This window comes from Cuculus canorus, chromosome 6, assembly GCF_017976375.1.
Source record: "Cuculus canorus isolate bCucCan1 chromosome 6, bCucCan1.pri, whole genome shotgun sequence".
Classification (NCBI taxonomy): Eukaryota; Metazoa; Chordata; class Aves; order Cuculiformes; family Cuculidae; genus Cuculus; species Cuculus canorus.
Genome location: NC_071406.1, coordinates 10,937,283 through 10,950,205, shown reverse-complemented (window position 1 = coordinate 10,950,205; position 12,923 = coordinate 10,937,283). Strand labels below are relative to the sequence as shown.

At 42.6% G+C, this 12,923-nt stretch overlaps 1 protein-coding gene across 3 annotated transcripts in view; it reads right to left on the bottom strand.

Moving 5' to 3' along the window:
- Positions 1 to 2,932: 2,932 nt before the first annotated feature.
- HEG1 (heart development protein with EGF like domains 1) overlaps positions 2,933 to 12,923 on the bottom strand; it is a 54,556-nt gene continuing 44,565 nt past the window's right edge. For 2 of the 3 annotated variants that reach the window (XM_054069763.1, XM_054069764.1), the window contains exons 22-23: positions 10,809 to 10,983; positions 2,933 to 9,226 (exon numbers count right to left, since the gene is read on the bottom strand). In XM_054069763.1, coding sequence (XP_053925738.1) covers positions 9,077 to 9,226; positions 10,809 to 10,983 — 325 coding nt within the window. In that variant the 3' untranslated portion in view covers positions 2,933 to 9,076. Of the gene's footprint in view, positions 9,227 to 10,222; positions 10,369 to 10,808; positions 10,984 to 12,923 lie in introns of all 3 variants that reach the window. The other variant, XR_008450363.1, reaches the window with a different exon arrangement.

Here is a 12,923-nt window from a genome sequence, read left to right as displayed (position 1 = left end):
AGTTAGAAATTGGTGTGCAGAGGGGGACAAACCTGGCTGCAGAGAGTGTCTGGCAGAGCTGTAAGCCACTGGTCTTCCAGTGACATCCACCCCCCTTACCAGACTCTTCAGTCATCACAATACATCCTAATTTTCCAACGCTGCCTCAAGGTGCAACTAGACTAATTCATGACTTAAAACTTCCCTGCTGGCTGTGAAGCAAGTGTGAACCAAGACAACTTCCCAGGGTGCTATTAAAAATGAGTGTCAGGTCTTCAGCAACTGTAAATGGTGCAGCTTTGCTGGTTACACTGGTATCATTGGCTGAGTGCGTAGTTCTACATATCAAAACTCTTCTCTATAGTGAATGCACATCAGGAGCTAGCATATTACCCATATTTTTAGAGTTCACATCCATTCTTACCTGGTTGTTCCTGTTTATCATGATCACAGGTTTGAGAAGTGTGAATCATTTGCAATGCAAAGGCACTGGTTTCTCCAGGAAATAATGTGCCGAACAGAGCTTCATGTACCAGATCTTTTCATCTCTACTTGCCCTCCTCTGTCAATTTTGTGACATACTGGTGGTCACAACAGGCTCTCCCTGGAGACTGGAGGGTAAGAGGCTGCACATGCCCCATTGTTTGCCAGTCTAGGGTGGGAGGTAGAAATTAGTAGAGATTTGATGGTTTAGGAGAATAGACAGAGAATCACCGAAACAGGAGAACTGATATCAATGAAACATCAGCAGCACTAATGGAATTATTAATTAAGTCATTAAGTTTAAGCTCTGCCAGGGGAGGTTCAGGCTGGACATTGGGAAAAAAATTTTCACGGAAAGGGTCATTGGGCACTGGCAGAGGCTGCCCAGGGAGGGGATGGAGTCACCTTCCCTGGAGGTGTTTAAGGGACGGGTGGACGAGGTGCTGAGGGGCACGGTTTAGGGAGTGTTAGGAATGGTTGAACTTGATGATCCAGTGGGTCCTTTCCAACCTAGTGATTCTATGATTCTAAGCACACATTCAGACAATAGTTGCTTGACTCTTAGTTCAGACAGACTCATACAGCCACAGCAATTATAATGTGCTTTAAGGAATTACAGAGATTTTCTCTGCAGAAATAACTAAATAAATTCCCAGAAACTGTAAAACCAAACTGTTGCTTGTGAAAGCTCAGATACAGCAAACACACTGACAAATTATTATGCAATAAAAAGGGTGCTATATTTAGTAATCGTTCTCTTATCTTAATCTTTGTTTATGGCAAGAAGTATCAAAGTTAAAAGGTCTTGTTTGTTAGAAGGTACGTAGCACTTGTGTGTCCTCAGTATTTAACAATAAGTTGCAGGTGACAAAGGAGCCATCATGCTACCAGAAGTCATATGTTAAAGTACTAGCAAGTTCCTCCTATGGCCTTTCATGTATGTCAGTGGGATTCTTTCTTCCTCTGCATTTTTTCAATCCTACTCCTTATTCGATTCCTAAACATTTTGCTATCTCATGTAAATTTGGTTCATCCACTTTATATTACATACACAAGTAGAAATACATATTGTAATTAGCTAAAAGTTAAATAAACCCTCCAGAAATTCTAAATCAAAGCGCTATACATGCAGCATCATCCATAATCAGGGGAAGCAGATGAAAGCAGACTTCTTTTCATATGATTCCCAGGATGGTTGATGGTTGAGATGTATCCAGTGGTCTCAGAGACACTGTTATGCAGATCTGAAGTGGGCAGGACTGCTAAATCATGTGCTTGTTCATAACTGCGAAGGTCTTTTACGTAGTCTCATGACAATGTTGTGACCAGAACTTTTGCACTGACAATTTCCTTAAAAGATGAATGTCACACAGAAAATAGAGCTACTTGCAATAGTATTGGTAACAAAACTGAGGCACTGCAACAGCCCTTGTCTTGCAAATGAACAGAGTGTCAGGATTTAATTGAACTATTCTGTCCTTTGTTTTCCCATTGGAGTATCACTAGACAAGGAACAAGCACATAACACAATTCTGTACTACATCTCTGTAGAAAGTAGACTAATGTTTCAGGACGTAGGAAGAAGTATGTTCTAGACTTGCCATTTCTCCGAGCGGCACTCATTTCATCTGGAGCAGCTGTCTAGTGTGGGGTCTTGTGCCACCACTGTCAGGGGTGAGGGACACCTTACTGTGTAGTGACCCACCCTCTGCAGACACTTGTTTCTTCATGGCTACTGGAGGAGCCAGAAGCTGAGTTCCAACTGGCCACCTATCTTTTGGTAAAGCAGATGAAACCCACCTTAGTCCCACACCCAACTGCTATTACAGTTGTGTCTGGAGCAATACAGGAAAAGATTGTCCCAGATGAACATACCTGCCAATACTCAGATGCTCTTCCACATCACACCTCTTTCCAGCAACATGGGCTGGACACAGTGCTCTTCTGGATGCAAGGTACCTTCCTTCTTCCTCTAAAGGACACTTGGCTGTGTATTCTTCACAGTCTCTGGTGGCACTTTGTGAGGTAGGACTGACCTACTGTGGCCAAGACCAGTCCCTTGCCCCTGCAAAAAACCCTGCCACGCCTAAGGTTTTCCTCTCCTCCAACATGCACTCACACATGCAAACACACAACTTCACCAATTCTCTTGTAATTCCAGCAGGAAAAATTAAACTGAGGAAAAATTAAAACTAAACTGAGTTGCTTAAAGCTACTGGAATGAACATATCAGAACACAACTTGTATTTCAGATCAGCAGAAGTTCATTTAGCACAACCAACAGAACATACTCATTTCCTCTTCACTTTTAATTTTAGTTATTCAAACACCAAGCACTACCAGAAGAACAAAAGAACTATAAAATTCCTTATTTTGTAGATTAGATTTTTAATTATAATTGAAATAATCTAAAATTTGTGTACGTATCTCTTTACAGAAAGCTAAAAAGAATAAAAAAGCTGAGGCATAGTGATATTCAGAGTTTTATTGTATCCTTTTATAATACTGACTATAACGCCAGATTTAATAATATTGGATGAAGGTATAAAAATAATCCAATCCTTAAAAATTATATTTTGCTACTACAGTACTGTATAATTAGTGGAGGCTGAAAATATGATACAACTTTAAATAATACTGGTTTGGAAAATGTCCTCAGAACCCCAGCGTCTTGGAAGCAAACATTCAGAGACAGAGGGAAGGAAATAGGGCAATGTTAAGAGCACAAGGTACTTTTACATTCAGGTTGATAAAAGAAGCACAAACAAATGCTGAAAATCTACCTTTTGACATAGAGCTCACAAAAGATGAGCTCTACTGCTGCAATTCTGAAAGCTGCTCAAATAAACCATTATGATTTTACACGTCAACTTTGACCTGCTGTTAGGAGAAGTCCTATAGAATTTAACAGGGCCTAAACCAAATGACTGAAATTATCAGAATTTCCTTTAAAAAAAGATGTTATTAAGTATTTATTCTGATTTTTCTTTTCTTTTAAGTAAACCCATCCTAGCAGATTTTATTGGAAACCTTTTATGTCAGGTTTGGCACTGCTTAAGAGAAGTGTTTAGTTTTTACTGCATCCCACAGGGCTTTTCCATATTGGATTTTGCAGATCTGGGGGCTGCCTGCTGTCATCCTTAACCAAAGTAAGACTCCCATCTCTTCTAGCATTTTACTAGAATAAAGACCAAGGGACTTAGCATTACCATACTGCTTTTGAGGAACATCAGGCACTCTCTCTAGGTTTTCCCTCAACAAGGATATTACATATACGCAACACAAAGTAGACACAGAAGAGGTCTCATCCCACCTTGCAGTACAGAAGCCACACTTGCTTTAGACCTTTACTTCTGTAAAACAAGTAAGCATATTCCTTTCTTCTTCTTTTTTTGGTTTTGTTTTGTTATTTCTTACCCCTGCATGGATTTCTGTCCTGCTTTTTAATTTCAGCAGCTCAAGAGAACAAGCAATTAAATACAGATTTCAAAGCTCCTGAAATCTTACACAAACAGAGCACACAGCCCTTTTGAAACTGGAAGATCTTGCTTCGTTTCTGAAGGGACAAGTAAGAGTGAACTGAAGAGTAGTTCTTATCTGTGACTATAGCAAGCACCTCTATATCCCTAGAAGATCTTACACAACGGGAAACAGACAGTTCAGTAAAATAACTACAGAAAATTCACATTCATTCTCATCTCAGGAAGGTGTTTCAGACCTTGAACCTGTTTTGTTCAATCTCACATAATACAGGTCCTGCTACAGTAATAAGTATACGTTTAAAAATAAATACAAGATGGAAAGGCAGCAACAGTACCACAGAAAGAGGCAGAACACAGAGCCATGCGAAAGCATATACGACACACAGGGGACCCTGATCACGCAATAATTTGAGCCTAAAAAAGTTTTATTACAGTTCATGGGAAAGTTACCTCAGTCACTACAACGGATGCTGGATTAGATCCTTTATGTGTAGAGAGTAGAAAACATTAGTCAGCATAGGAAGAGCATTTAAGTAAAATGCATCTGTTCCAATTAATTTAAGGAAGAAAACTAAGGATTAAACATCACTATGAGAGCACGAGAATTCCACATGGATTTGGAATGGATATGGCCATTGACCAGCATTAGAGAAGAGTCCTGGGGAAGTACTTGGTGTGTCTGCAGGGATGTCCAAACCCGCTCTGCTGCTCACTCAGTCCTGGCAAACAAACTTTACAAGTATTGGCACCAAAACATTCCCAGTGACAAGCACCTCAGTCTAACTATTATTTATTGCTATTTTTAAAAGCCTTTTACTACCACTCAGTGTGGAGGCAAACATGTTTTAGAAGGCTGATCACAGGGAGTGACTCAGGATATGACTGTGACGGTGAGACTTGTGGGAAATGCTGCAAAAGCAATGAGATTAATTGCTGCTGTTACCTAACACTTTAAATGTTGAGGGCAAAGGGCATCAAAATGCCCCTGTCTTGTTCTTTTTCCTCATATAGCCCAATTCAGAGGTGTGACGTTTCAACAGTAGGCAAAAAGCCCCTGATTCTTCTGGTGCACCTGGGAGGGCTGACCAGGGCGAGCTGCAGCGCATGGCAGGGACGCTGGAAGCTACACATACAAGCCTCCTTTTTGAATGATCCCCTCAAATCTGCATCCTGCTGCTCTGTTCACTGGGGCTGCCTCTCCTAGGCTGACTGCCGGGGGTTCTTCTGTGGATGAGGGGCTTTTGTCAGCACAACTGGCAGGGCACCATAGCAGCAAACACATGCCTCCCTGTCAAGCCACAAAATTAGCATTTTTTCCGAACTTAATAAAAAACGCACCACACAAGTGCCGGTAGGCCCTTGCTGACAGCTCCCCTAGCTTTCCAGAGCAGTCAAGAGCAAATTTCTGTGCCGTGTTGGTGTAGTTTTTCTTCCTTTCCCTGCATCTGCCTGAACCACTTGCATCTTCCTTACAAAAAACATGCCACTTCTGTCTTATCCTCTTGGATATTGGAGAGCAATTCCCTTTGGCAAAAACATCCAGTGTGCTCAAAATCTGCAATTTAATGTAGCTAGAAGTAATCTAAATAATCTGTGAAATATTGTTATTTAAACATCCTACAGGGAGTTAGGTACTGAACACAGAGGCATCCACATTTGAAAGTGGTCTTGAGGGCATACGAAGAACCTTCTCACATCTGACAGGAGTGACAAGCTCTACTCCATTGCCAGAGGGTGCGTAGTTTACAGCAGAGATGGAAGGTGACAGAGAGGGTCCTGGTGGCAGCTTAAACAAACACAAGCTGCACAGAAACAGGTCACACCCTGCCATAGCTGGGCAAGCCTATTACTTCTGGATTGTGGTAGTAAATAATCGCAATAAAATAACTGTCAGAAATTGTGGCAAAACACACTGCACCCACCCCTTCTGCCCTAGCACATGGGTGATGACGGAAGCATCACAGCACAGGGAGCGGTTAGGCTGGTGGAGCCCTGGGGGCTGAATCAGTTCCGCAAAGACTTCCTGGAATGCCTGCTTGCACTCACCCAGTGCTGACACCTGCCTAAATCCTCTCCTGCCCACTTGGCAAGGCCTCCTAGGAACACGCAGGGAAGGTGCTGCAGGTCAGGAGACATCCCTTTCCCTCTCCTGTGGACTACACATGGTCCTATGATACCTTTCTTACATGAGCTAAAAGAAAGTTCACACTGCATAAATTGTCATAAGAAATTTCCCAATGTTTACCTGTTTTGGCAGAAGAAGATTTCAGACAATAAAGGTCTCTCTTTTTGAAACAGGATAAATTTTGCAGTCCTCAGGTAGAAAATCCTGCTAGGTTTACAGAGAGCCTTTCACTCCAGATACACCATTAAGAAGAGTCTAAAGATCATTAAGAAATAAAAATTAATTAGTTGTGAACTTTTTTTGTGATCTCAATCAGGAACAGTCCTTTCTCATTTCCACCTAAATGGCTTGCAAACTGCAATTTGCTGAGAGATATAGACCAGGAGGTTTTTTTCATATAGTCCATATGTTACTCTTTAATAGAAGGTTTGCAATTGCAAGTTGGTATTTCCTACATTGCCCTTTGTACTTGCCAGCTGGCACGTGGTTAAATCCTACCATCATTGCTGGGACGCTCTTCCTTTTTGCTAAGCTGCTTTAGTAAACATGGGCAGAGCCCAGTGCTTATCTATATGCTTTGGATTTCGATTTAGCATGAATTCCAGCTTCCCCTTTTCCTTTGCAGCACAGACAATATCCTTCTCCAAACCAAGGGAAGAGCAGTCTTTTCTGTCCTAGGCACTCTCAAAAACAGAAGCATCTCCCACACAGAAACAACACTGCCTATGTCCTCTTTAAAGGATCCCACAGCACGGCAGAATCAAGCCCTTAATTCACATCATCCAGTGGATCCTGTGTAGTTAAGATATTAGCTGCTAATGAAAGCGAGAACATCATTCATGGACTGGAAACACTGGTTAGCATGGCAGAGAACAGCTAGTTCCTGTGCTGAACACAATCTTGGATACAGAAACTAGAGTTTTCCTTAAATATATCTCCTTGGGCAGCTGTACTTCACATGAGCATCCTTTAATTTCCTCCCTACAGTTAAGTCATGTACTATCACCTGCTAATTATGGATCAAACAAACAGGAAGTCGCATAGATCATCACCATAAGATCATGTAAGAGCAAAGCATACTGCCCTATGCAACCAGAAAGTTCTGGTTTTCCGCAAGCCAGCACTGCTGTTTCTACATAGTAGATAAGAAGTGAGGCCTAAAAAGACACTGTATTTGTGTGCTATGGCTGATGCACCGAACTAAGTGTTCTTAAGCACATTTGTGGTTCCTTTCTGGCCTTGTAGTTTTGAGAAAATAGAAGTAAATATGAGCAGGGACCAGAAACCTCTTAGCCCACACAGCTGATGACTGCCTAGTGCAAGCTGTCCTTCCTCCAGGTAGCTGTTGCTTGCTTTTGATAGGGAATGCAACAGCTTTTGAAGTGCTGGGAAAGGATCTGGGGACTCATGGCATCCACAGGACACAAGTAACACTACCTGCTTCCTGATGGAGGGCTCCTCATGACCCTAGGTTTGCCTCCAATGAGCAACTACACAACACATCAGCATCTGAACTGCCCTTCGCACTTTGGGGGACACATCCCATGGTCATTAGTGCTTTAGTGAGCTGAGCTACCTTATGAACTTCCTTGATGGCACTGTGTCTTTTCAAGCACTGCAGTAAAGAAAAGTGGTAAATATACTTCATTAATAAGATTACTTTCAAAACTCGTCTCAAGTCAGAATAGAGTTCATAAGCTTTCAATCTGATCTCTGTCAAGAAATATAATAACTTACATTCTTCAGCTTTGTCAATGTGAATAATACGAATTAACACACCTAGGTGAGGAAACCTGCCTTGTCTGAATCACTCGAAACCAGGATGGAAGAAAGCAAAACTCTTCAACGTAAGTGAACTTTGTTCCAGGAGGATTGAAAGCATCATGTTTTTCTCTCCCATAAATCCAACTGACTACAGTGAGCCTTATTTTCCAATGTACTGAAAAGCCTCCACAGCTCCTACTGAAGCCAAGGTGGGCTCTGGAGGCTTGAAAACTATGTCCCACCTGCAGTGCCCAGAATTCACATTCCACCTGCTTAACCAGGGATATAGCTTTATCGCTCCTTTCCAGATTCCTTGTAAGGAGCATGGTGAATTCCCAGCTCATGTTTTTCTTTGCTGTGAGCAACTATTTAACATTATACTGCTGCTTCTAACAGCCATTTAAATCACCGCAGGGAAACAGAGCCCCTTAAGATCCTATACAGATGCACTATGATGATGTGTAGTGACATCACTTCTGAACAACACTGGTTCACAACACAACAATATATTTGGACTCTTCCCTATATAAGGGAAGTTTTCAAAGCAGCATACAGGATCAACTGTGTCTTTTTTCAGCTAGAATTGCACTGGTGTGACTAACCTTCCCATGCGCCTTGGTGACAGTCAACCCCTGAATTCAGACAACATTGGCAGGCACCAGCCTTCAACAAGGACCGAGCTGTCGGGAGAACTTCTACCAGTAAGAAGGTGAGGGACAGAGGATGAGCCAGCTTCCCCGTCATGTATGAAGCAGAAAGCAATGTAGCATTGGAAAAGGGAGTGGACAAACTTGCCCTACCAAAAGTACATGCACAGTGAATCTTGCATGAAAGTTGTCTAAGAAGACAAGCACAGTCAACAGTGAACACGATCTGTAAACAAAACACTCCCTAGTGGTATTAAATGTAGAGTGCTAAGCACAGTTCATTGGCCTGTTCTGATCCATGCTTGCTATGCAGTGTAAAGAGTGAAGAAGCAGCACAGAACAAATCTGAAGTACTTGTGTTAACTTCCATCTGGGTGTTTTAGTGATGTGCACCTTGAGCCATTCCCTCCTCCTCCTTCTCCTCTCTGCTGCTCAGTGTTCTTCAGAGCAGTAATGCTTGGTGTAAAGTTCAAAGCTCTTCCTGTTAAATGGGAAGAGTAAGATCGATGTGAGCTGAACTGCCCGTGACACAGATTGTACCTGGGGATCAAGGGCCACAAAACTGTGTCAATCTTCCATGCCTTTTCCAGTCCATGCTAAAAATAGTCTCTTCTTCTGGTTTCGTCACTAATGAAGGATGGATTGTATTGTCCAGGATAGATGCATGAATGCCGAGATCCAGGCAAACCAGTGTAGGGTGGATAAAGTCCATTTCTTTCCAGTTCAGGATTTCTCAGTCCAGTTGGCTGTATTAGCAAAAATATAAATAATAAGGGTCTTATTGTTACACTCGAATCCTCCTTCAAGCACCTTTCCCAGCAGTTCTTTCAGTAGCTAGAAGGAATAACGTCATCGCTAATGATATCTATAACCTAGAATGATTTTTTACTGTGGGAGTTATGCATTACCTGAAGGAATTATTCTGATGCAATCCAGTTTCGATGTGTTGCCAGTTAGTACATGTGACATTTACCTGACTCCACCAAGTGCAGTCAAAGTGCACAGTTAATTTTAAATCCAAGAGAATTGTGTTAATGAGCTCAGACATTGAAACAACTCTGACAAAAAGGATATTGTCCCAGAGCCATCCTTAAAGAAAATGTTTCTAGAAAAACAAAGTTAGTCTTCTGCTTTGAGTATTACCTGAGACAGCTTCTCTCCCCATTAACCACAGGTACCTACTCTCCCAACACAGGCACTTGAGTTATATATCAAATTCAAAGCCATTTGACCTTCCTTTCTCTTACTTAGGTAAATCTTCTGGGGACACTTGGCTGAGGAACTTTGATGATGAAGACCAAGACTGTACAGTCCTTTCACCCAGTAAATAACATCAAGCCACCTGGTTTGATCTGTTACAGAGCAGATTCATGGGAAGTTCTCAGCACCTACTCCTTGCTAAAAAGCTCTCCCTTCTAGTAGCCAGCATAATAAAGTCTTAAAAATAGGTTCAGGAAATGCATTTTCATTACAAAATCTCTAATTCTTACTGGAAGCAGGGTTATTTCCTTTCACGCTGTGCAACTTAGCTAACTTGCTTACTGGAAAACTTAAAATACAAGTCAGGAAAAAAAAAAGTGTTGCTCTCTGCTCTGGAAAGTAGGAGTTCAGGATGTGTGATTTGGGTGAAACCCTGCAACCTTCATGCACGTGACTAACCCCCACACACCTTAAGTACATCCAGCACGTTGCTGCAGATCAGTGACAGATGATACACCAGCATCACAGCTCTGGATACAGACCTTAGAGATGGTGACAACCATGACAGCAGGTCTTGTGGTTGTGTCTTTCTCTGCCCTACACAGCTCATTACTCTTCCACCACTTCTTCCCTGCCAGTTGTTCCCCCAGAGCTGAAGGGATGCTTCTCATACAGCCGTCCTGCTGTACTGGAGAGGGGAGAAGTGGAAGGAAAGAGAGGTCCTCAGTGACCAGCATCTTCCTATCTTAGGTTGAAGTCCCCCAGGCAGAGGTCACAACCTTCCAGCATCAGCAATGAATGTAGAAGGAAGAAAACTACTCACAGGGATCCCTAGCAATCTCTCCAAAACATTTAAAACATCTTCGCTACTCTACAATTGGGCTTGTTGGGCATCTACCAAAATGTTCCTAGACATTTCCCTAGTACTCATCCTACTGACATGTTTTTTCGAAATTCACCGTGTGTAAAAGCTGTAGTCCACAGGACTACCAATGCCTTGCTGGCTATGGAAGCCATCTGCTTTGCTCTTTTATTTTGCAGGAATAAGCTTTGTCCTTCTAAAAATAAAGTAATGTATCTTTGCTGTAACGGGCACAAAAGGTTAATAGTGAAGCTTTGGATAGATACCGAATAATACACATCTGTCATCTGCAACAGGTTCTTGGTGCTTCCATTCTCCTGCATCTCAATGGTCTCTCTTCCCCACTCCTGTGCCCGGGGGTTCTTCGGATACTCAGCATATGGTGACATCTGGAAATCCCCACTCTTGAAAATGAGTTTACTTATGTCATTTTTATTCTTCCTGTTTAGAAAAGAATGAAGGGAAGTGAAAACATGCAACTTATCCTGCTGTCTTGTACATAATTCTGATGTGATCTCAGGAGATTTACTTCATGTGATGAATCTCGATGGGGAACAAACATCACCTCAGAAAGTCTATAGTCCAATCTTCTGCTCCAAGGCAAAATCACATGTGATGTCAGATGATACTACTCAGGACATTATCTGGTGAGATTTGAAGTCTCCAAGGAAGGAGATGGACTAACCTCTCTGAGCAACCCATCCCACCGCCTTACTATCCCCTGAGTGAAAAAGATTTTCCCTGCATTCAGTTTGAACCTCTCCTGTTCCAGCCTACACCTGTTATCTCTTAAAAATGTGTGTTCATCTCAGTCAAAGAAAAAGTCACAGAAATCTAGGAAAAAAGAAAAACTTACAGAGCTCTCATGCTATTCAAATCCCCAACTCCTTAAATATAGCACTTCTAGGCACTATGTTAATTTCTAAGAAGACAGACCTGGAAGTGGCTGATCAGAATGATATCAAATGCCCCTACATGACTAGCACACTGCGTGAGTGGACTTTGACAACACTCCCAGTTACAAGCAGACTATACTCCAGGAAGTGATGTAACCTGTCAAAGGCCAGGAGTCAAGAGAAGATCAGTCCACCTCTGCAGAGATCTGCACTCTGGGACCCGCAAGTGTACCGGCCATCACATTTCCTGCCTAGGGCTACCTGACATGTCCCTGGCTCAAAACTTTCATCAGGGAGCTTTGAAATCTTAGATTTGGGGGCTGGAATGGGTGGTAGAGGGGGTAACTGCGAGGCAGCCCTTTTTCTTGATATATAAATTATGAAGTAGGACAGCCTCAGCAGCACATACTAGAATCATAAAATCCACATGAGGGTGGAAAAGACCTTTAAGATCAACAAGACCAACCCTTAAACTAGCATTGCCAAAACACTACTAAACCATGTCCCTAAGTGGCACATCTACACATCTTTCAAATACCTCCAGGCATGATGACTCCACCACTTCCCTGGCCAGCCTGTTCCAATGCTTGATAATCCGTTCAGTGAAGTAATTTTTCCTAATATCCAATCTAAACCTCCCCTTGTACAACTTGAGGCAGTTTCCTCTCACCTTATCATTTTTTACTTGGGAGAAGAGACCAACACCCACCTCACTAGAAACTCCCTTCAGGCTGGTGTGGAGAGCAATAAGGTCTCCCCTCAGCCTTCTTTTCCCCAGACCAAACAGGCCCAATTCCCTCGGCCACTTCACATACGTTTTGCGCTTCATACCCTTGACCAGCTCCATTGCCCTGCTCTGGACATGCTCCATCACCTCCATGTTCTTCCTGTAGTGAGATGCCCAAAACTGAACACAGGATTCAAGGTGTGACCTTGCCAGTACCCAGTACAGGGGTACAATCACTTCCCTCCTCTTGCTGGCCATACTGCTTCTGACAGAAGCCAGGACGCTGTTGGACTTCTTGGCCATGTGGGCACACTGCGGGCTCAAGTTCAGCCAGCTGTCAACCAACACCCCCAAGTCCTTTTCTGCCAGGCAGCTTTCCAGCCATTTGTTCCCAAGCCTGCAGTGCTGCATATGGTTGTTGTGACTCAAGTGCAGGATCCAACAGTCAGCCTTGTTGAACCTAAATCTTTTCTCTAGCCTGAATCTATCTGCTGGCATGAGAACTACATTTGTACATATATGTGTGTTTGTCTGAGTGGGAGAGACATACAAAGTGAGAGCATTTGCAGGACTTGTCCATAAAGAAAAATTAGAATGGCCTTCAACACACTCAAACATCACTTGACTAGCAACCCTTCCTCTTGCCTAAACTTCTCCTTTCTACTTAACTTATATTTCTGGAGACTGCTCACTCTGCCCTACAGCTCTGAGTGGGAAGGGCTCCTTTGTCTCTCCATCCTTAGAGGACGTGATTGCTG